We start from the raw sequence: 21474 nt of genomic DNA, 5'->3' as shown, positions 1-21474 counted from the left end.
GCTGAGAGTGAAGGGCATCTCCTACTGGACCAAGGGAGAGGGGATAAAAAAAAAAATACCTTAGAGAAGTTTTATACAGAAAGTTACTATTGTTTCTTCTCCAGTCTTATGAGGACATTTCCCAACCCTTCATGCTGACCGAACTGTAGTCATATCTGAAAAAAAATTATCTTTATTATAAGGAAAATACACAGTAAAACAAAGCTGGAAGGTAGTGGGAGTGGAAGATCTAGAAAAACTTAAATCACCAAACAAGCTGCCCAAACTTGGCTTCCTTCTGTGGAAAAAAGAGTGATTTGGCCCTTATCTTTCCCGCCTTTCCTGATTTAAAGAAACCTGCTGTTAGCAGGGCTGGGCCCAGGGAGGCCCATTTTCCTATCTGTTCTCTTCCTGGGAGTTTGGGAAAGGTGGTATAGTTCTCAGGCTTTGAAGATACAGAAGACAGTATGGAGAAGGAAAGGATGTTACAGCCCTTTGGTCCAGTGTCATCCCCAGCCCCATCCTTCAGTATTTGTTGATGCCAAAGAGACGAACCCCATGGAATTGGGGTAACTTAGGCAGCAGTACACTGAGCAATGAGGCTGTATTGATGAGGAAGTGAGCAGCATCATACTTGGTGTAGAAGCTGGCGAGGAGGTAGCTGTGGAGAGAAGAAATGGGTTGAGTGAAGCTGGCCTTCCCTATCCGTATTTATGCCTTTCCAGTGACTTTCTCTTCTATTTTAAATGACCAGTTTTATTGCATGTAGTCCAAGAATATCTGAAAATATTCCGGTCACTTTAACAGTGTTTACTTTGGGGTTGGGGAGATAATCAGATGACACCTTTAACTGGAGATTAAGTTAGAGTGTTTTTTAATTGTTAATGACGTGGCAAATGACAGCTGAAGCCTATATGTCAGAGTCCCTTTGTTTCCATTACCAACAGTTTTCACAGATTTATATAATCTCTGCTTTATTCATTCACTTCCTCTGGAAGTGTAACACCATTTAGTTTTACTTGGCGTTTTCTTAGTCCTTTCTCCATTCCCCTACCACCAAAGGGACAGCAAAGAAACCCTGTTTACTGTCTTCCATTTCTTTACTGCTCTTCCTAGATTTAGATCATACCTTATCTTCAAAGTGTTTAAGTGAGTAGTCTGCTTTTTTAAAACTTCCCTGTGGGTGTTTGTACTTGGCACTTGGGGCATTTCCCACCTCTCCCCCTGGACTCACAGTACAATAGGAGAGATGCTGAGGAATTTGCGGGAAGAGGTAAATTGGAGCCCGTAGTCCATCTGTTCCCAGTGTGTCAGGAGCCGAGCCTTTCCTTGGTCAGGGGTCTCAAAGGGTGTCCCTTTCACAGTATGTAAGAAGACATACATAGCCTGGGAAGAGGGATGGGGGCAGTGTGAGGAGGCAGAAAATGGTCCTTCAGCCCAAGAATTACACTGAGATCCCCAAAGGAAGACATACATCCCCAAATAATTGGTGCTTTTGGTTTTGGTTGGGAAAAGCCTGGGTTAGGTATAACGGTGTGGTTTAGTGCTCACCAAGTTATGGATGACGTTGGTCAGGGTCCAGACAACAGGAATGCTGAAGAAGGGGATGCTGAGTAGAACCACATGCAGCAGTCCTACCAAGATGATGTAGGCCAGCCAGATGCCCCGGCTATTCATCACTCGAGTGTTGGGGTTCACTTCACTGTGTGCCACCCCTACATTCATCCTACCACAGTGGGGGATCAGGCAGGAGTCCTACTCAATTTCCTCTCCACCTCTTTGAGTTTGTTCCCCCAAGTTGTCTCCTGAATAGTCCAAATCCCCTGACCTCTATTGGGAAAGAAAGAACTTCCCCCACTGCGCGCAAAGGAAAAACTGAAGACTTAGGGAAGAAAACTTGAAAGACGAGATGGGTCCTCTACTCTTCAAGACGTTAATAGTAATCTTTACTCTGATCCTTACACTTCAACTGTAACTTGAAGGGGCACGCCTAGGCTTGGGGCAGGGACTTCAAGCAGCAAGGGAAACAAGTATCTCACTTTCCTGAAGAAGCTTATAAGAAATCAGAGAGAGGTTACATGCACGAGAATTTCATTAGAAGGTCATGGGAAACAAGGAGCCACTGAGAAACGTTGTGGTAATAAAACTACTTCTAATTCCCACCTTTTCCTCTGGGGCTTGCCCGTCCTGTCTCTCCTCCCCTTGGCATGTGAGCAGGCAGCATCCCAATTCCTTCTCTCAAGCGTCGGGCGCTGCCAAGTATTTACCCGTGGCTTTTGGATTGAGCTACGAAGGGACCTGCGCTCAGCATCCTGAGAGATGGAGCCCTTTCCCCGAGTCCAGGGGCGGCTCTGAGCGTCTGAACCTGGCTCCTTGAAGTCGTGCCAACTCTAAACTTGAGGTCTGTTTGGGAAGCAGATCTCGTCCCTCCCCCTTACTTAAATTCCTCACACCCTGCTATGAAACCACCCCAAGCTCCTCCCAGCTTCCTTCTCTCGTTTGTCGTTCATTGGCTGTTCTCAAGGCTCTCTTCAGAGCTCCTCTCTCGGTATTTAACTCGCCGCTGCTCTGTCTCCCTCCTCCCCCCCCACCTTTCGGCCCTCACCAGTTTTCCTCAGCACCCCTTTCCAGTCGGCCGGCCGCCCCTACCTGCTGGCTTCAGAAGCCCTTGGGGCTCGAGGAGCGGCGCTCGCTTCCACACCTGCGGTCTCCAGGAAGCAGCCGCCCTCGCCCATCTGCGCTCTTTCTATTGGTGGAACAGAATCAGCGCTGCCACCACCCATTGGTTGGCAGTTTGCAATGGAGCCGCGCAATTGGTCTCCAGTTCCGCCGGTCGGGAAGTGCGGAACCCGCCCCTCTCCCTGTCCCACCTTTTGAGAGAGGTGGGGAAAGCTGCCTGGAAGAGCGAGAGCGACGTCAGCTGTTGACTAATGGGAAGAGCTGATAGTGTGAGGTGGGAGTAAGAGTGGCAGCGATTGGTCGGCCGTGGTTGTCTGCGCCTAGGCGGGAGCTCCTGGAAGCCGAGGCTGCGGGTGGGGGCCTAGTGGACTGGAGCGGTAACAAGATGGCGTCGGAGACGGTGGAGCTCCATAAGCTGAAGGTACCGTGAGGCGGGGAAGGGCTGAGTTGGACTTTGCTGGGACTGAATTCTGCTGGGTGGCTTGCGCCTTTTCCTACGTGTTCACCTTGCAGGCTTTTCCACTTCGTTTTCTGGCTCCCGCCGTAGTTCTTTTCTTTTGTGCCTCCCTTCGTCCCCGCTACGCCTTCCCCAATTTTCCATTTCTCCGCATGGTTTTACGGTATCTTTGTTATTTTGACTCTTTCTTCATCGTTGTCTCATCTGTGTCACTTCCCCACCGGGTGTGCAAGTGCTTTCAACCTGTTATACCCCCTTCTCGTTTCTCGTCAGAGCTGCATTACGTCAATGGTCCCCTCCTCTTTGCCCCGTGCTGGAGCCAGGACCCCTATCTCTTCCTTGGATTGATGCTTCCCAGTCTGTTGTCCAGAGCCGCGATTGCGGTTAGCAGATGGCATCTTTGTGTTTTCCACCCATCCAGGTCTCAGACAGGAGCCAAAAAATGCTTCCACTCCTTTTTTTTTTTTTTAGGTGGGGTCACGCCTTCGGAGCTAACTTTGAAATTTGAGGAGAAGCCTCAGAAGCTAGGCCTCTCCGTAGAAGCCAGGGGTTTCGAGACCTAAAGGGTTAGTAAAGGCACAGATAGGTCAGATTTAAAAGTTTTTCGAATTCTCCCACGCGCTTCTCCGCCTGCCAGCCTTACCCCCTACCCTTACCCCTTACCAGTAGAGAGACAACTCAGTCATAGCTGTTAATATTTTGGGAAAGCATTTCCGAGGTTAGCTTTAGCTCTTCCCATTTCACGTTGCGGATGGATCCGGACCCTGCATCTCTTGGTGTCACCACTGGGTGACACTCTCAGTCACAGGGTGGTTTTAAGTTGTATCTTTGAGGAATGTTGGTAGCTTCGACACATTGAGATTGTTATTTTTCTAGAAGAAAAGAGTAATTTTAGGGCGAATTAAGAGAACTTCTTCTTTAGTTGTCCATTTGTGGTTTCACAAGTAGCTTTCCCATCAGATGTTTTGCTCTTGTTTTGGTCACATCCTGGGAACCTTAGACAAACCAGGCTGATTTAGCTAAAGCTAAAAACTGATGCTTTAAAGCTTGATGAGCTTAAAAAAAGACATAAGGAGAATAAGTGTAGGGAGGACACATACTAGTTGACACCAATTAACCTTTCTGTGAAAACTGGTTTCTTACTCATGGATTCTAAACTGTGCTAGTGGGTTTTCATGGATCACGGAGTTACTGTTAAATTGGTGGCACTGAAATGTGTAGATCATATTTGTGGTCTCCTAATATAATGAGCAAAAAAAATTGAGTAACCACCTCTGTCATATGTGTAGTTACTTAAATAAATTGTGTTCTGCCATAATGTTATGTGTGTTATGAAGCATGCACAGGAAAGAAAGTTTTGAGTGAATGAGATAAAAAGGAAATATGAATAGAAGATTTAATATTTTCTTTTTATTCCACTTTTGAAATCACTGGAGTAAGTCACCAGCTGTATGACTTGCCTTTATGGATTTAATATTGGTTTATGGAGTGATTCTTTCTATGAGATCTGTTTTGTCAGGTCTGTATTAAATTTGATATTGACAGGATAATGTCCTCTGACCTGATTTCGGGTTTTATAGTCTGAGAGAACATGAGGCACTCCTGACAGCCTGAAAAAGATTCACTCTTTTTTTTTTTTTAATTTTTTTTTTTTCAACGTTTATTTATTTTTGGGACAGAGAGAGACAGAGCATGAACGGGGGAGGGGCAGAGAGAGAGGGAGACACAGAATCGGAAACAGGCTCCAGGGTCTGAGCCATCAGCCCAGAGCCCGACGCGGGGCTCGAACTCACGGACCGCGAGATCGTGACCTGGCTGAAGTCGGACGCTTAACCGACTGCGCCACCCAGGCGCCCCAAGATTCACTCTTTTAATCACATTTGCTTGTCTTTGCTTTTTCTCTAGAGCACTTCTTAACCTTTTGGAGGTCACAGATATCTTTGAAACTCTGATGAAAGGTATGGACCCTTTCCCCAGAAAAAGGCATGTACACATACTTTGCATGCGATTTGAGGGGCTTCATAAAACTACCTTGTAGCCCTGAGGAGTCCGTGGACCTCTGGTTAAGAACCTATGCCTTTAATTCTGACTTCCGGGACAGTTAATGTTTGGTTCCACTGTCGATCTTGATGGAGTGATCCTGATTTTTGGGTTGACTTAGAGTTTTATCTCTTTTTTAAAAACTCCTCCCAGTTTTATAAAAAGAATTTGGGGCTTTAGTATGGAGTCCCAGAAGAAAGAAACAAGCTTTGAAGTAAGAGGGGAAAGTATTAATTGGATTGATATGTAAGTCCACATCAACAGCAAATTTCTGAAGATTTTGTAGAAATGCAGTCATTCTAACACAGAAAGAGACCGAATGTGGATGAAAATGCCTTGAATTGTAATAGTACCAAATTTATAGTCCATGCTGAAAACAGGGACTACTGCAGAGAGAACCACAAGGGTGTACAGTATAGTGTTAGATAATATTGAAGCATAAAGCGCATGTGTGTTGGTGGTTGAAGACAGTTTGGAAAGCAGGTGAACTTTGTGACCATAAAGGTGGAATGGAGTGATGTTGAAAAGGGGCTTTTGACTTGTGTAAGGTGTTTGTTTTTTGTCATGCAGGTGGAAGGTGAGGAGCCTTTGAAAATTTGAAAGGAAGAGCTGATATGATCAGTTGTTGTTCTTTTGACAGTATGGAGGATGGGGTCTGGAGACAGAGAGATTTTTACCAGTTAGATTTTCATTATAGTAGTCACTCTGCTGCTTAAAACCTTTTAATTATAGGGACGTCTGGGTGGCTTAGTTGGTTAAGAATCTGACTCTTGGGGCGTCTGGGTGGCTCAGTTGGTTGAGCATCTGACTTTGGCTCAGGTCATGATCTCATAGCTCCTGAGTTCAAGCCCGGTGTCGGGCTCTGTGTTAACAGCTCAGAGCCTGGAGCCTCCTTCAGATTCTGTGTCTCCTCCTCTCTCTGCCCCTCCCAGGCTCATGCTCTGTTTCTCTTGCTCTTTCAAAAATAAATAAACGTTTAAAAAAAAAAAATTAAAAAGAAAAAAAGAATCTGACTCTTGATTTCGGCTCAGGTTTTTATCTCACAGTTCCTGAGATGGAGTCCTGTGTTGGGCCCTGCACTGATAGCATGGAGCCTGCTTGGGATTCTCTCTCTTCCTCTGTCTCTTCCCCTTCCCTGCTCACGTGCATCCTCTCTCTCTCTCTCTCTCTCTCTCAAAATAAATGAACTTAAAAAAAGAAAACAACTTTTAATTATATTCTTATAAATCCAGCTTAGTTTCTTACACTCCCAACCACAGTGGCTTGATTTTATTTCATTCCTCAGAATGACTGTTAATTACTAATACTTAGCATTTACTATGTTGCAAGATCTGGTTGAAGCTACTTACATAGGTTAACTGATGTAATTCTCAAAATAACCCCGTAAGGTAAATGCCTCTATTATTCTCATTTCAAAATGAGAAAATTGGAAGCTCGGAGAGATTAACTGAGTAACTTGCCCCCTAGGTTGCAGAGCTAATAAGTGGTGGCTCAAATCCAAATAGCCTGTCCCCAGATTTGTGGTGTTTTTTTTTTTTTTTTTTTTTTTAATTTTTAATGTTTATTTTTGAGAGAGACAGAGAAGCAGAGCACGAGCTGGGGAGGGGCAGAGAGAGGGAGAGACACAGAATCCAAAGTTGGCTCCAGGCTCTGAGCTGTCAGCACAGAGCCTGACATGGGGCTGGAACTCATAAACTGTGAGATCATGACCTGAGCTGGAGCTGGACACTTAACTGACTGAGCCACCCAGGCTTCCCTCCAGATTTGTGTTCTTAATCACTGCGCTACAGCCTGTCTTACCTCGGAACCCAGAAGTGTTATACATGCTTTTGGCTGTAGTGCTCCTGCCACTCCCATCCCCCATACCTTTGTCTAATTAATTAATTAACTGCTAGTTCCCTTCCGATACCAGCCAAACATCATTTACCCAAGGAACCCTTAGGTAGGATAAGTTCTCCGTATCCACACACATGATTTGACTACTTTTTAAATGCTTTCATGGGACCCTGTACTTTTTTTTTAAAGTAGACTCCATGCCTAAAGTGGGGCTTGAACTCACGATCCTGAGATCAAGAGTACATGTTCCACCGACTGAGCCACCCAGGTGCCCTGTACGCTGTACTTTTTTATGTTAATTAAACATTATATTAATGATCGTTGATTGCCTTGTTTTTGTTTTTGTTTTTTACCAGATTGTAAACTTCATGTGGGCAAGAACTCTTTTATCTTTTGTTTATGATTATTTCCTTGTATCTAAAATAATGCTTGATGGAATGGGTGTTCAATAACTGTCAAGTGAATAAACTTAGTAAAATCTGAAATAAGATAGTGGCTATTAGAATGGGAGTAAATTTGAAAGAAATTTGGGATATAAAACTGTAAGTATGTATAGATCAGTTAGATGTGGGAGGAATGAAAGATGAATCCAAGGTTTGAGTAGTCTAGGTTGAGAGAAGAGGAAGAAGTCAGTTTTGTGGAACAGAGAAGATAAGTTCAGTTTTTGGCTTAAGTGTCTTTGAGATTTGCACTTGGAGATGTCTAATAGTTGCAAATGTGGGTCTCTAGTTCAAGAGCTGAGGGCTGATAGGAAAGGTTTGCAACTTACTCAAAATATTTATGGAGTGCCTACCATGTGTGCTACCATAGGTTTTGAACATATAGCAGTGAACAAAGCAGATGAAATTCTTGCTGTCATGGAGTTTATATTTTAGTGGGGGAAGTCTCAATAAATAAAATTTATAGTATGTCAAATAGTGATAAGGTCTGTAGAGAAAAATAGTAAAGGGGTTAGGTAGTAGTACAGTGGGACTAAGGGTATTAAAATTTTAAACAGGGTGACTAGGGAAGGTCTTGGTGAGAAGGTGATGTCAAAGCAGAGACTCAGATGTGAAGTTGGGAGTCTTACATGCAAAGTGTTATAAGAAGACCTTTTAGGTGATTAGAACTCTGGCTTACCCTTGAGATAAGAAACCAGTGGGGGATTTTTGAATAGAGAAATGACATGTTTTGACTTTTTTTTTCCCTGATTTAAATTTTTAAAACATCACTCTGGATACTTTGTTGAGAGTAAACTATAATGAGGTGCAAGGGCTGAGAGTTTTTACAGTAATTTGTATCAAAGACCTGAAAGGGTTAGATTCTGGATGCAGTAGATCCCTCCCCCCACCCCCCATTCATAGGAGATATGTTCCAAGACCCCCAATGGCTGCCTAAAATCTAGTGTATGGAAACCTATGTGTATTGTATTTTTTCCTATAAGTATATACTTATAATAAAGTTTAATTTTTACTTATTTGTTTGTTTTCTTTAACATTTACTCATTTTTGAGAGAGCGTAGTGGGGGTGGGACAGAGTGAGAGGGAGACACAGAATCCAAAGTGGGCTCCAGGCTCTGAGCTGTTAGCACAGGGCCCAACGCGGGGCTCAAACTCATGAACCCACAAACCATGAGATCATGACCTGAGCCGAGATTGGACGCCTAACCAACTGAGCCACCCAGGCACCCCATAAAGTTTAATTTTTAAATTAGGTACAGTAAGAGATTAACACAGTAAGTAATAGAATAACTATAACATACTGTAATAAAAGTTATGTCAACGTGGTCTCTCAAAATATTGTACTATACTCAACCTTATGATAATGTGAGATGATAAAATGCCTTCATGCTAAGATGAAGTGAGGTGAATGATGCAGGCATTAGGACATAGTACTAGGCTATTATTGACCTGATGAAGTGTCAGAAGGAGGATCATGTACTTCCGGACTACAGTTGTCCCAGGGTAATTGAAATCACAGAAAGCAAAACTGTGGATGAGTGGGGGACTACTGTTATGTTATGTTATGTTATGTTATGTTATGTTATGTTATGTTATGTTGTTTTATGTTTTTGTTTTATTTTTAAATGTTTACTTATTTATTTTGAAGGGGGGAGGGGCAGAGAGAGAGGGAGAGAGAGATGACCTGAGCTGTAATCAAGACGGACACTTGGGGCACCTGGGTGGCTCGGTTAAGTGTCTGACTTTGGCTCAGGTCATGATGTTGCCGTTCATGAGTTTGAGCCCCAAGTCGGGCTCTGTGCTTATAGCTCAGAGCCTGGAGCCTGCTTCTGATTCTGTGTTTCCCTTTCTCTCTGCCCCTCCCCTGCCTGCTTGTGTGCTCTCTCTCTCTCAAAAATAAAGAAAAACATTTAGAAAAAAGAGAAAAAAAAGTGGACATTTAACCTGAGTGAACCACCCATGTGCCCTGGGGGACTACTGTATTTTAAAGTGAAGCTGACAGGATTTGCCAGTGATTGGGTTCTGAGATTGAAAAAGCTTTTGAGGGGAGCCAGGGTGGCTCAGCCACCTGGATGGCTCAGTCAGTTGGGCGTCCAACTTCAACTCAGGTTATGATCTCACAGTTCATGAGTTCGAGCCCTGAGTCAGGCTCTGTGCTAACAGCTCAGAGCCTGGAGCTGCATTGGATTCTGTGTCTCCTTCTCTCTCTCTCTCTCTCTCTCTCTCTCTCTCTCTCCCTCCCTCCCCCCCCACTTGTGCTCTCTCTCTCAAAAATAAATAAATATTAAAAATAAAGCTTTTGATATAAATGAATGAGAAGAAGGCCAAAGCAGTCTTAGTGAATATCAATATTCACAGGGTTAGATGGAAGAAGAACTAGCAAGGAAAGAGAGAAAGCAAGGAAAAGATAGAGGGGTGCCTGTGGCTCAGTAGGTTAAGTGTGCAACTCTTTTAATTTTTTTTTAATGTTTATTTATTTTTGAGAGAGACAGAGACAGAATGCGAGTGGGTTAGGGCCAGAGAGAGAGGGAGACACAGAATCCGAAGCAGGCTCCAGGCTCCGAGCTGTCAGCACAGAGCCCGATGCGAGGCTCGAACCCACGAGCTGTGAGATCATGACCTGAGCTGAAGTCAGACGCTCAACCAGCTGAGCCACCCAGGCATGCCTAAGTGTCCAATTCTTAAATTTTGGCTCAGGTCATGATCTCAGGATTCATGAGTTCAAGCCCCACGTCAAGGGCTCCTCACTGATAGTGCAGAGCCTGCTTGGGATTCTCTTTCTCTCCATTGCTCTGCCCCTGCCCAGCTCGTGCATGTACACGCTTGGCTCTTTCTCAAAGTAATAAACTTAAAAAAAAATTTTTTTTAAAGGCGGGGAGATAGAGCTTGTATATGAGAGCAGTGCCAGCATCTTGGTAGTTAAAATAAAGCTTAAAGAGCCTGAACTGCCATATTATCTCTACTATTTTTTAGCTGTGTGATTGTTAAGCAAATTGTTGAATTTTTTAAAGCTGCATTTTCTTAATTTCTTAGTTTATAAAGTGGGGTTGTACTACTAATCATATATATTTGTTGTGAGGATTAAGTGAGGAAATCACATTCAAAGTACTTCGTGCTGTTGGAGGTGGGGGCCTGGATGGTTCAGTCTGTTAAGCGTCTGTCTTTGGCTCAGGTCATGATCTCACGGTTGGTGGAATCCCAGCCCCGCATCAGGTTCTGTGCTGATGGCTTGGAATTCTGTGTCTCCCTCTCTCTCTGCCCCTTCCCTCACTCATGCTCACACGCACCCTCTCTCTTTCTCTCTGTCTGTCAAAAATAAACATTAAAAAAATAAAAAACAAAGTACTTAGCACTTTATCTGCCATGGATTAATAAAATAAAGTTGAGGGGCCCCTGGGTGGCTCAGTTGATTAAGCGTCTGACTTCATCCCCCATCATGATCTCAGGGTTTGTGGATTCGAGCCCCTCGTCGGGCTTTCTGCTGTCAGCACGGAGTCTGCTTCAGACCCTCTGTCCCCTCTCTGTCTGCCCCTCCTGTACTTGCACTCTCTCATTCAAAAATAAATAAACATTAAAAAAATAAATTTCAGTTCCTGTCATATGAAATATTATAAATTATATAAGGCGTCTCTGCCTTCAAAGAATGTACAAACCAGATTGAGAGATAACAGATTAAAAAAGATTTGAGTTAAAATTCAAGATTTGTAAACTAGAGGAAATCGGGAGAATGAATGATTAATGTCAAATGTCAAATGCTATCTAGTTTGGGGAAGGAAAGAGAAGGGAGGAAAAGCTTTGTTAGAAAGTTGAGCTTTTTTTTTTTAATTTTAATTTTTTTTTAATGTTTATTCTTGAGAGAGAACACAGAGTGTGAGCAGGGGAGGGGCGCAGAGAGACGGAGACACGGAATCAATCGGATGGAATAAGAAGCAGACTCCAGGCTCTCAGCTGTCAGCACAGAGCCCGATGTGGGGCTTGAACCCACGAACTGTGAGACCATGACCTGAGCCCAAGTCGGATGCTTAGCTGACTGAGCCACCCAGGCGCCACTAATTTTAATTTAATTTAATTTTTTTTTAACTAGGCTACATGCCCAATGTGGGTCTTGAACTCACAACCCTGAGATGAAGAGTCACATATTCTAGGGGCGCCTGGGCGGCTCAATCAGTTAAGTGTCAGACTATGGCTCCGATCATGATCTCACAGTTTGCGGGTTGCGGGAGCCTGCTTCTGCTTCAGATTCTGCGTCTCCCTCTCTCTCTCTGCCCCTCCCCCACTCACGCTCTGTCTCTCAAAAAATGAGCAAATGTCAAAAAAAAATTTTTTTTTAAAGGTCTCATATTCTACCAACTGAGCCAGCAAGTCAAACTTTGAATTGTCTGAATATTTACCAAAAGTGTTACTTAAACCAGGGGGAAAAGGAATGGAGGCTTCTGAGGAAGATAAGGGGTTAAAAGAAATAAAGAAGTTGTATTGCTTTGTAACTAACCAACCAGCACCTTCTAAACACATACACACAAATGATATATTTAAAATGTTAGATGTCTGAGTGTTGGGCTTACATAAGATTTTATTTTCTTCTATACTTTTTGGAATTTTCAAACCATTCTACAGTGAACAGTACTTTTGTAAGGAACTAATAAAACTTTTTAAACTGTAACTAAAATCAAAAGCCTTGTTCTCCAGGAAGCTGAAAGAAAATGAAGAAACAAAGTACCGATGTGGGAAAGACCCAGATTCTTAAGAAATGGACCTTAGAGATCACTTAAGTCTAGATTTTAGCTTAATACTATTCAGGGTATGGCCTGCAGGCCAGTGCTGGTCCATGAACTGTTACTGGTTAGTGATGAGCTAAGTTTAAAAAAAAAAAAGAAAGAAAAGAAACTTTTTCTAGCAGTTTGGCATCCGTGCTCCATCCAAATGTGTGATCCTTTTTCTAGTAATCAGTTTTTATTGTTTTTTATAAAAGTATCCATCTTGTTGGAATATTATAAAAAGCTGGCAGCCCTATCAGTCTGCCTAATAAAAAATACACTGATCTGTGAAATTCAGAAATCTGAGAAGCAGTGATTCTAATCTTGTCTAACCCTTCACCCAGTGTTTAACACTTATGAAGTGCTTACTAGCTTGTCAAACACTATTGTAAATGGTTTACAAATATTTACTGACTTAATCTTCCTAACAACCCTATGGTATAGGTACTATTTATTGCATTATCCCCATTTCGTAGGAGACTGAGGCACAAAGAGGTTAAGTTATTCATGCAAGGTTATACAGCTGTAAGTGGTAAAGCTAGAATTTGAATCCAAGTGACTTTAAAAGAGGCCATGTTATGCTGTGCAGCCATTCCACATTTTTAATGGGTGATTTACCTACCATGTTTCTCAATAGAGGGTGCTGTTGGTTTGTTGAGTAGGACAGTTCTCCACATAGTATCCTTGCCTGCCTGACCTGCTCAATGAATGCTCCACTTGCCCAATCATCGTGGGGAGGAAAAAAGCTCTCCTCTCCATTTTCAAATGCTCCTTTGGTTGAAAGCCTTCTAGAGATGGCCAGCATATTCCCTTAATTGTAAAGTTTTTTCTTCTATAGGGATCTGCTTTCTGACTTATTGGTCTTCTTTCAGTGCACATCTATTTGTGCAGTGATCTGCATATAGGATTTCTGGAGCTTTCCTTTTCCTGCTTGTTTTCCTTGGATCCGCATGTCATTATACTTCTTAAAATAAGAATCAAATAAATAATCACTTAATAATATAGATTCTGTTTTTCAGTTACCATAACCTGGAATTACTTTGGCAGCAAATCATACTGTTAACCCTCTTTGTACTTGTAATCATCTAAAATTATAAGGTCTTTATCCTTAGAGTTACTGTTGAGTCAGATCTTCCTTATCTGGTTTTTGAACAATTTAAGTTTTGAATATAAATGTAATTATAGGTATACCTATTCCTTCTAAATTGAATCTTCTTTTTGGCTCGTTCTCTCTGAAGAGATCTCCTCCCTGCCCTCCCCACCCCTTAGTTCTGTCAGTAATCCATTGATCCTTCCTCCTGTTGTCTGCACAGTTGATAAGCATACCTGTTACTTGTTTGGTCAAATTACTGATTTAAAACTCTTCTGGGGCGCCTGGGTGGCTCAGTTGGGTTAAGCGGCCGACTGGCTCAGGTCATGATTTCGCGGTCCGTGAGTTCGAGCCCCGCATCGGGCTCTGTGCTGACAGCTCGGAGCCTGGAACCTATTTCGGATTCTGTGTCTCCCTCTCTTTGACCCTCCCCCGTTCATGCTCTGTCTCTCTCTCTGTCTCAAAAATAAATAAACGTTAAAAAAAATTTAAAACTCTTCCACAGAACCCTATGGCATGCCATTAGATATTTTTTCCACTTTGACTAGATTCTTTGATTGTTGACATTAAAGTAGCTAACACATCTACCTAATTCTTCAGTGGTCAGGCCTGTATGCATGTGTATAGTAGATTGCAGTAAAGGATCTGGGATAATAGTAAGAAGAATCTGCTTTTAGATAATTAGATTTTCTACTTAAAGATTCATTTTTTTTATTCTTATTATTAGCTAACACATCTACCTAATTCTTCAGTGGTCAGGCCTGTATGCATGTGTATAGTAGATTGCAGTAAAGGATCTGGGATAATAGTAAGAAGAATCTGCTTTTAGATAATTAGATTTTCTACTTAAAGATTCATTTTTTTATTCTTATTATTAAAGTAGGATACTTACTTTTCACCATCTGTTAGAAAAGTCCTTTTGTATATTGACTATTGTTACAGGGAAGTGGACCATCTTTGTGGATCTGGAGGCTTGGTGTAGTTAGGAGCAGTAGTTTTGGATTGAACTTTTCATTTTTTCTTTATTGTGAGAAGTAATTTTTTTTTTTTTTTTAATCACCAGGTTCATTCTGTTAACTAAGGAAAAGCTTTACTCTTTTTTCTCAGCTTGCTGAACTAAAGCAGGAATGTCTTGCTCGTGGTTTGGAGACCAAGGGAATAAAACAAGATCTCATCAACAGGCTCCAGGCATATCTTGAAGAGCATGGTGAGTGCTTTGTAGAGGCAGAGTAATATGAGTGAGGGGGTTAATTTTTAGGCTCTGCCGTATGAAGATTTCTTTTTTTCTTTTAGGTTGTTGGTGATGTAAGCTCTTAATTTACTGTGTCAGGAAAACTCTTGATCATTTAAAACAGTAGTTATAATGTAAAGAAATACACCCCTCCCCCTTTTTTAAGACACTAAGTTTATTTCAGCAAATTATTTAAAATTATTGGGATTATTCCCATTATCGTTAGACTGAGAATGGGAAGATTTGAATTCTGAATCCTCTTATGACAAATTTATTCTGTCACTTTGAACAGTCACTATTTACATGATTAGGTGTCTGTTCTGATCTATGAAATGAGACAAATGTTTCCACCCTTGAAATTCATAAACCTAGGTAATCTCTGGTCCCTTCTAGCTCTAACATTCTGTAATTCCACCTTTTTAAAAACAAAACTTGCTTTATTTAAGGCATATTATTATCCCCGGTTGTACAAGTCCCTGCTGTAATTTTTATTTATTCCCTTTTATTCTCATTTCTTTTACCCCAGCTCCCTTAGGCATCTATTCTAATGTGCTTGATATGTAATTTTTGTCTTTGTCCTTGTAAACCATGTAGTGTTGTTTTGGCATACAATATTTTTATAGAATTGGCAATGAGGCCATAGCCTGCCTTCTTGCTTTTTTTTCTCTAAGTACTTTTTTTTTTTTTTTTTTCTTTTTAAGACTTATTCGTATGGCCTGCAGCTGTGTGGTCATCTAGTCTTTTAATTCAAATTCCTGCATAGTGTTCTACCATGTATGGAATCCACCACATTTTACTTTAATTCACCTGGTGATAGACACCTGTATTGCCTCCTGGCCTACTTTCATGTTCCTTTGTGTTTCTCTGTGGGAGTTTATACCCAGGAATGGGATTGCTAATTAATATCTATTTATAAATGTTTATTTGATGTGATTAAGCATTGACAAATTGTTTTCCAAAATTGCTCTGTAAATCTACACTCTCATCATCAGTGCATGAGGGTTCTTGTATCTCCTCCACACACCTGAACTTGGAACTATTTTATCAAGTGGCTTAATTTTTGCTAATCTGCTGGCTCAATATACTTTCCTTTAATTATTAAAACGTTTGGACATTTGCTGTGTTCATGGTTTTTTTTGGCTTTTTCCTTTGCTGTCTTTCTGTTGGTGTTCCCATAATTCACTTGTTAGTTTGCAGACATTTATTTGACATTCTGGTAACTATTCCCTTGTTGGTTTTAGGCACAAGTACCTTCTTTGTCATTTGTTTCTTTTTCCATGGTGTCCTTGCTTAGTTTTGGAAAATCTGTGATTTTTCATATATTACTTTTGCTTAAGGGCTTTTTCCAAAAATCCTTCCCCACCACTAAATCTTAAAGATATTCTCCCACATTACTTTTCACTAGTGTTGTCGTTTGACCTCACCACAATTTTTCAGTCCAGCTGGAGTTCAACTTTGTATTAATGTTAGAGAATACTGTTTTATTTTCTCCATGTGGAACAAATTTTAAGAGCATCATTTTTACCTTCTATTATTGAATTTATTTTGGGAAAGCAGAATGATTATAATTCTAGCCTAAGTACAGTGATCAAGATGGTTTTTTAGCAGGGCTTGACCTGAATATTTTAATATTCTTTAGCTGAAGAGGAGGCAAATGAAGAAGATGTACTGGGAGATGAAACAGAGGTGAGTTGGAGAGTAAGGTTAGTCAGTGTGGCTGCTACCTTGGCCACATTGCTTAACATCAATTATTATAGGGCTCAAATGCTAATGTGCTAGGGGAGCACAGAGGGGGAATGAAGGTTCTGAAAAATTGGTTCATTTTTGAGTTCTCATATTCTCTTATTGATGGGTATTTACTGTTGATTTATATTAACCATTGTCTCATTTGGTTTTAGGAAGAAGAACCAAAGCCCATAGAACTGCCTATCAAAGAGGAAGAACCCCCTGAGAAAACTGTTGATATGTAACTATCCCTTTTTTATGATCTGAGTATAGGGCAGACAGTTCTGGGTTTTGGAGGGGTTTTAGTCTTTTTTTTCCTTTTTTTTAAAAAAAAATTTTTTTTTAACATTTATTTATTTTTGAGACCGACAGAGCGTGAACAGGGGAGGGTCAGAGAGAGACGAAGACACAGAATCTGAAACAGGCTCCAGGCTCTGATTTGTCAGCACAGAGCCCGATGCGGGGCTCAAACTCACGGACTGTGAGATCATGACCTGAGCCGAAGTCGGACACTCAACTGACTGAGCCATCCAGGCGCCCTAATGGAGGGGTTTTAGTCTTTTACTCTGCTTACCTTTTATACATTTCCATTGGATTTTTATTTCTTTCTTTTCTTTTTTTTTTTAAGGTTATTTATTTTGAGAGAGAGGGTAAGTGAGCGGGGGAGGAGTAGAGAGAGGGGGAGAGAGAATCCCAAGCAGGCTTTGCACTGTTCAGTCTAATGAACCATGAGATCATGACCTGAGCTGAAATCAAGAGTCAGATACTTAGCTAACTGAGCCACCTAAGTGCCCTCTCATTGTCTTTTTCGTTTCTCATTAGATCATTTTTAGAAGAGTCTAATTCATTTTAAGTATACGGTCCCAGTGAAGCAAAGTAGTTTGTCTCTGGGTTATGTAATAGATAATTAGGACCAGGAGACTTCAAGCCCAGACAGAGTTTAGTTCTAGCCTCTGGGGTAGCACCATAATAGGTGATTCTTTTTCCATATAGAGAGTCATACAGATTCTCTGTGTATAAGGAATTTTGTAAGGAGGGAGGGTACTGAGCAGAGATTATATCTCTGGGGTAACACTATATTTTCTCTTCCTTTTTTGATTTACAGTGGAGGAAGGGAGGCCAAAGTAGATCAAGATCAAGTAGATCTTGATTTATGTATCCCACAAGGTTGATAATAAAACAGACAGACAAACAAAAAGGTTGATCACAAACATCTTTCTGGGGGACTCTTTCTATGAATGTCTGGCCATTTTATACTCCACATTAGTAACAGTTGAATCCTTTTTAAAATTTTTGTTCCTCGTAGCTATATTTATGCAGTTAATTATAAGAGATCATATATGTGTTAGTGAAAATCAAACAATACGTAGAGGAGTATATAAATAGAGAATTATGTACCTCTTGTTCCCACCTGCATCTGACTTCCCAGAGGTTTTCAGTATATTCTCTTAGAATGTTTTATATGGGGAGTTTGTGTATATACAGATACATACACACACCAGACATATTGTGGGTTCCTTGATTTTTTTTCAGATCTGGAGATCTTTTTGTATCATTACATGTAATGTTTTTATTTAAATGTGAGTTACAGTAAAACCTTAGATTGTGAGTAACTTGTTCTGCAAGTGTTCCACAAGATGAGCAAACATGTCTAATACATTTTAACTTGATTAACAAGCGATAGCTTGCAATACAAGTAGTATGTGACACCAAATGTCACATGATCACAACTGAGCCAAGGGTTCTTGAAATTCGCTTTGAAATACTAGTGCTTTGGATTATAAGCATGTTTCCTGAATGAATTATGCTCGCAAACCAAGGTTTTACTGTGTATATTAGGCAGGGTTATAAGCATTTTTACGTGTATTGTCGCTTAATCCTCACATCAGCTGTATGGAATAAGGATAATTATCCTTGTAAGTGATAGGTCTTTTTTTTTTTCTCTTAGCTTGTTATGGAAATTGCAAGTATATACAAAAGTTATGAGAATAGTATAATAGACCCCCATATACCTATCACCCAGATTTAATACTTATCAATTTAGAACCTTATTCTTTCTAGCAGCTAATAGTACTCCATCCTATAGATAAACAGTAATTTCATCAGTTTCCTATTGGTGGAAATTTAGATAATTCATAGTAGCAAAAAATGCAGTGATGAATGTTGTTATGTAACTATTTTTATACTGACACAAGTATGTCCATATGATAAACTCCTTGCAGTGGATTTGCTGCAAGGGGATGTGCATTTTTGTCTAACAATACTGCTTTCTAAAGCCATGTAGTTATCTTCCATCATAGGAGGTTTATGTTTAGATATATTACCTTAAGGAAATGGCTTATGGAATAGTTTTAAGTTTACTTACTTATTTTTGAGGGAGAGAATCCCCAGCAGGCTCTATGCTGTCAGCACAGAACCCAATATGGGGCTTGAACTCACAAACTGTGAGATTATGACCTGAGCCAAAATCAAGAGTCAGACGCTTAACCAACTTAGCCACCCAGGCGCCCTATAGAATAGCTTTAAAGTACTGATGTTTTGGGGACTTCTAGAGTAAGAAAGAAGATGAGGTAAATACAGTGATAATTGGCTTGTGTGGGTTAACAGTGAAGTTTGAAAATTCTAGAAGTTTCATTATCCTTAGAATATGTAAAATGTGTAATTCTTCATTTAGAGGGCTTTGGTTTTATTAATGAATTTCTAAACAAGGAATTTGAAAGTGTGTGTGTTTGGGGAGGTGATTTTGCTCTTTAGAGGGATAGTCGTGGTTAGACTACAGAAAGGTTCTGGGTCCCTGAAGTTTGGAGGGTGTCTTGTATGTGCCTATGAGTAGGAGAGAAATTTCTCAGTGAAGAGAAGAAATTTCCCATGAGTTCCAAAATGTGATGTGTATTTATGGCTTGAGCTTAATTGTGCCTGAAGGAGTTGGAACACAGCAGAAGGAAGCTTCCTCTCTGGGGTTCCCTTTCTACCACGAGGTGTACTGCAGTAATTGTGCTTCAAGATGGGAATGTGAAGAAAGTCATTAGCTTGAGGTTGGCGGAGGTCTTAATGGCATTGGACTTCAAGTAAAACATTACACTTCAGTGACCCTTTCTGCCAGAACAAGACAGAGAGAGAGCTGGAGAAGGAAGAATGACCAGGAAATGGGAAGAATTCAGGAATTTCTTTAAAGTAGGAATATTCAGGGCTAATATAGGTGCTTTGAACATTCAAAAGGAGATCTTCTTGCTTCATCTTTGGCTTGAGGTTCTCCCAAAATATGCTTGTTTCTAGTTTGATCTCCTCCCCACCCCTCACCAACACCCTCCATCCCCAAACAGGGCAGTTAAATATTGTAGGATGTAGTTATGGTCAGCAGGGGGCACCCATTGCTTATCTGTCAGTTCAGGGACCTCCAACAAAAGGATGGAGAGAGTAAGTTCCTGTTCCAGAATTGCTTCCTCTGAAAATGCCATTAAACCATTACTACCTTTCAGGGCATCAAATGGGAAAAGTGTCCGGGATACTGGAACAAAGGCTGTCCATGTCTTTAAATGAGGGACCTTAATGAGACTGGTTATGACCCACAGTTTTATGGGAGTTGTTTGGTGGAGGGTTAATGCCCTTCCGTTTATCCTGGGTACTTCCGAACTTTGTCTCCCACCCCTATGGTCCCCCCTCTTTTGTTTTCTGTTAAACCTTTTGACTAGTAGCTTACCATGTTTTCCTAATTCAAACTCCCCATAGCCTTTTTTCTTCCCACTCCCTTTGGCATTTTTATTTGTCTCACTTTGACTATTCTAGCTGGAGCTACAGTCCCCATGGGAGAAATAAAGGATTTGTAACACAAGGAAACCAGAGCTTGTAGAATAACACTTGTTAATCGTCGTCGTGATGAAAATTGAGAGCTGCCATTTAAATGAGGGTTGGAGGAATAGTCATTAGTCCGGAAGTAAATTTAAAGTTCCTAAAGTAAATGAAATGGTTTCTGGTGTCCTTTGAGTGTTTTTCTTCAACCCAGTGTATATACCCAGGCCTCTTTTCTGATACATTTTTTTAATACTTTTTTTTTTTAATGTTTTTATTAATTTATTTTTGAGACAGGGACAGAGCATGAGCAGGGGAGGGACAGAGAGAGAGGGAGACACAGAATCTGAAGCAGGCTCCAGGCTCTGAGCTGACAACACAGAGCCCAATGCAGGGCTCGAACTCACGGAGTGTAAGATCATGACCTGAGCTGAAGTCGGACGCTCAACCAACTGAGCCACCCAGGCGCCCCTGTTTTTTTAATACTTTATTTAGCAAAGTAAGTTAGTCTGTTATTTGAACTCATCAATAGATGGCAGTTCAAGAAACTGAAGTTCTCTTGGGTTTCATATTTTTTTGGACTAAGGGATGATGGAGAGATAATGGGACAGAAGACCTGATTCAGGTGAATTCTTCTACATTCAAGGTTTAGGGTTAGAATATTAATAAGTTTTCTGATTAAAAAAAAATTTCTCTCATTTCCAGGACAACAGAGAAGAAAGTGGTAAAAATTACATCTGAGATACCACAGACTGAGGTAGGTATTCTGCTCCCTAGTGGAAAAGCAGTCTTTCTATATATCTTTGTTTCTTAATTTTTTTTTTTTAATGTTTATTTATTTTTGAGAGAGAGAGAGACAGAACATGAGCAGAGGAGGGGCAGAGAGAGGGAGGGAGACACAGAATCCGAAGCAGGCTCCAGGCTCTAGGCTGTCAGCACAGAGCCTGACATGGGGCTCGAACTCACAAACTGAGATCATGAAGTTGGACGCCCAACTGACTAAGCCACCCAAGCACCCTTCTTTTTATTCTATCTGTATCATCACTTTAAAGAACTGACTCATACGCAGAAAATCAGTATTGACAGGTTTTGGTATTGATATATTTTTCTGCCACCTGCCTTTGGGAAAATATTTGGGTTGGCATAGTCATCTTTGAAGCCCTAGTCTTTTTGTATATAGTACTAAGGCTTTAGTGGTATCTCTCTTTAGATGTTGGCAAACTAGGATTAGAGTTTGGGAGGATTGTACCTTGGAAAAGATGAAAAATAAGGGAAGATGTCACTACTGGAAAGCTGGTAAGACTGAAATGTCTCTGGACTTTGTGTCAAGATCTCTGAAGTTAGGTTCCAGTTGAGATGTATGGGGTTTTTTGGGGGTTTTTTTGTTTGTTTTGTTTTGGTACCTTTTAAGTAGAGATGGCATAGGACAACACTGCCTCATTTCTAACTAAAAG

The 21474-nt window shown here is 40.9% G+C and overlaps 2 protein-coding genes across 6 annotated transcripts in view; one reads left to right on the top strand and one right to left on the bottom strand.

Moving 5' to 3' along the window:
* Positions 1-156: 156 nt before the first annotated feature.
* ORMDL2 (ORMDL sphingolipid biosynthesis regulator 2) lies at positions 157-2775 on the bottom strand. Of its 4 annotated transcripts, none has more exons than XM_047868580.1 (4): positions 2629-2775; positions 1531-1705; positions 1214-1365; positions 157-640 (listed from the first exon to the last, which is right to left on the bottom strand). In XM_047868580.1, exons 1-4 carry the CDS (start codon positions 2760-2762, stop codon positions 505-507), a joined length of 597 nt encoding a protein of 198 aa, XP_047724536.1. In that variant the 5' UTR covers positions 2763-2775; the 3' UTR covers positions 157-504. The 4 variants fall into 4 exon arrangements, with proteins under 4 accessions (XP_047724536.1, XP_047724537.1, XP_047724539.1 ...); XM_047868581.1 differs by having other exon boundaries at positions 1531-2031; positions 2629-2749; XM_047868583.1 differs by lacking the exon at positions 2629-2775 and adding an exon at positions 2585-2605.
* Positions 2776-2876: 101 nt separating this feature from the next.
* SARNP (SAP domain containing ribonucleoprotein) overlaps positions 2877-21474 on the top strand; it is a 55925-nt gene continuing 37327 nt past the window's right edge. For both annotated transcript variants that reach the window (XR_007154238.1, XM_047868579.1), the window contains exons 1-5: positions 2877-3079; positions 14383-14482; positions 16146-16192; positions 16405-16472; positions 20726-20777. Coding sequence is in view for 1 of the 2 variants with exons in the window: in XM_047868579.1 (XP_047724535.1) it covers positions 3044-3079; positions 14383-14482; positions 16146-16192; positions 16405-16472; positions 20726-20777 (303 nt within the window). In the remaining variant the exon portion in view is untranslated. The remainder of the gene's footprint in view (positions 3080-14382; positions 14483-16145; positions 16193-16404; positions 16473-20725; positions 20778-21474) is intronic.

The sequence above is a fragment of the Prionailurus viverrinus genome, chromosome B4, assembly GCF_022837055.1.
Source record: "Prionailurus viverrinus isolate Anna chromosome B4, UM_Priviv_1.0, whole genome shotgun sequence".
Lineage (NCBI taxonomy): Eukaryota > Metazoa > Chordata > Mammalia > Carnivora > Felidae > Prionailurus > Prionailurus viverrinus.
This window is presented reverse-complemented; position numbering and strand designations above follow the sequence as displayed.

What these genes read in the sequence shown, in the direction of transcription:
- ORMDL2 (XM_047868580.1), bottom strand. Translation starts at nt 2,762, where the DNA reads ATGGGTGGTGGCAGCGCTGATTCTGTTCCACCAATAGAAAGAGCGCAG. An exon ending in CCAACGTCATCCATAACTTG is followed by an intron (nt 1,366 to 1,530) that starts GTGAGCACTAAA and finishes CCCTCTTCCCAG; the next exon opens with GCTATGTATGTCTTCTTACA. An exon ending in AGCATCTCTCCTATTGTACT is followed by an intron (nt 641 to 1,213) that starts GTGAGTCCAGGG and finishes TTCTCTCCACAG; the next exon opens with CTACCTCCTCGCCAGCTTCT.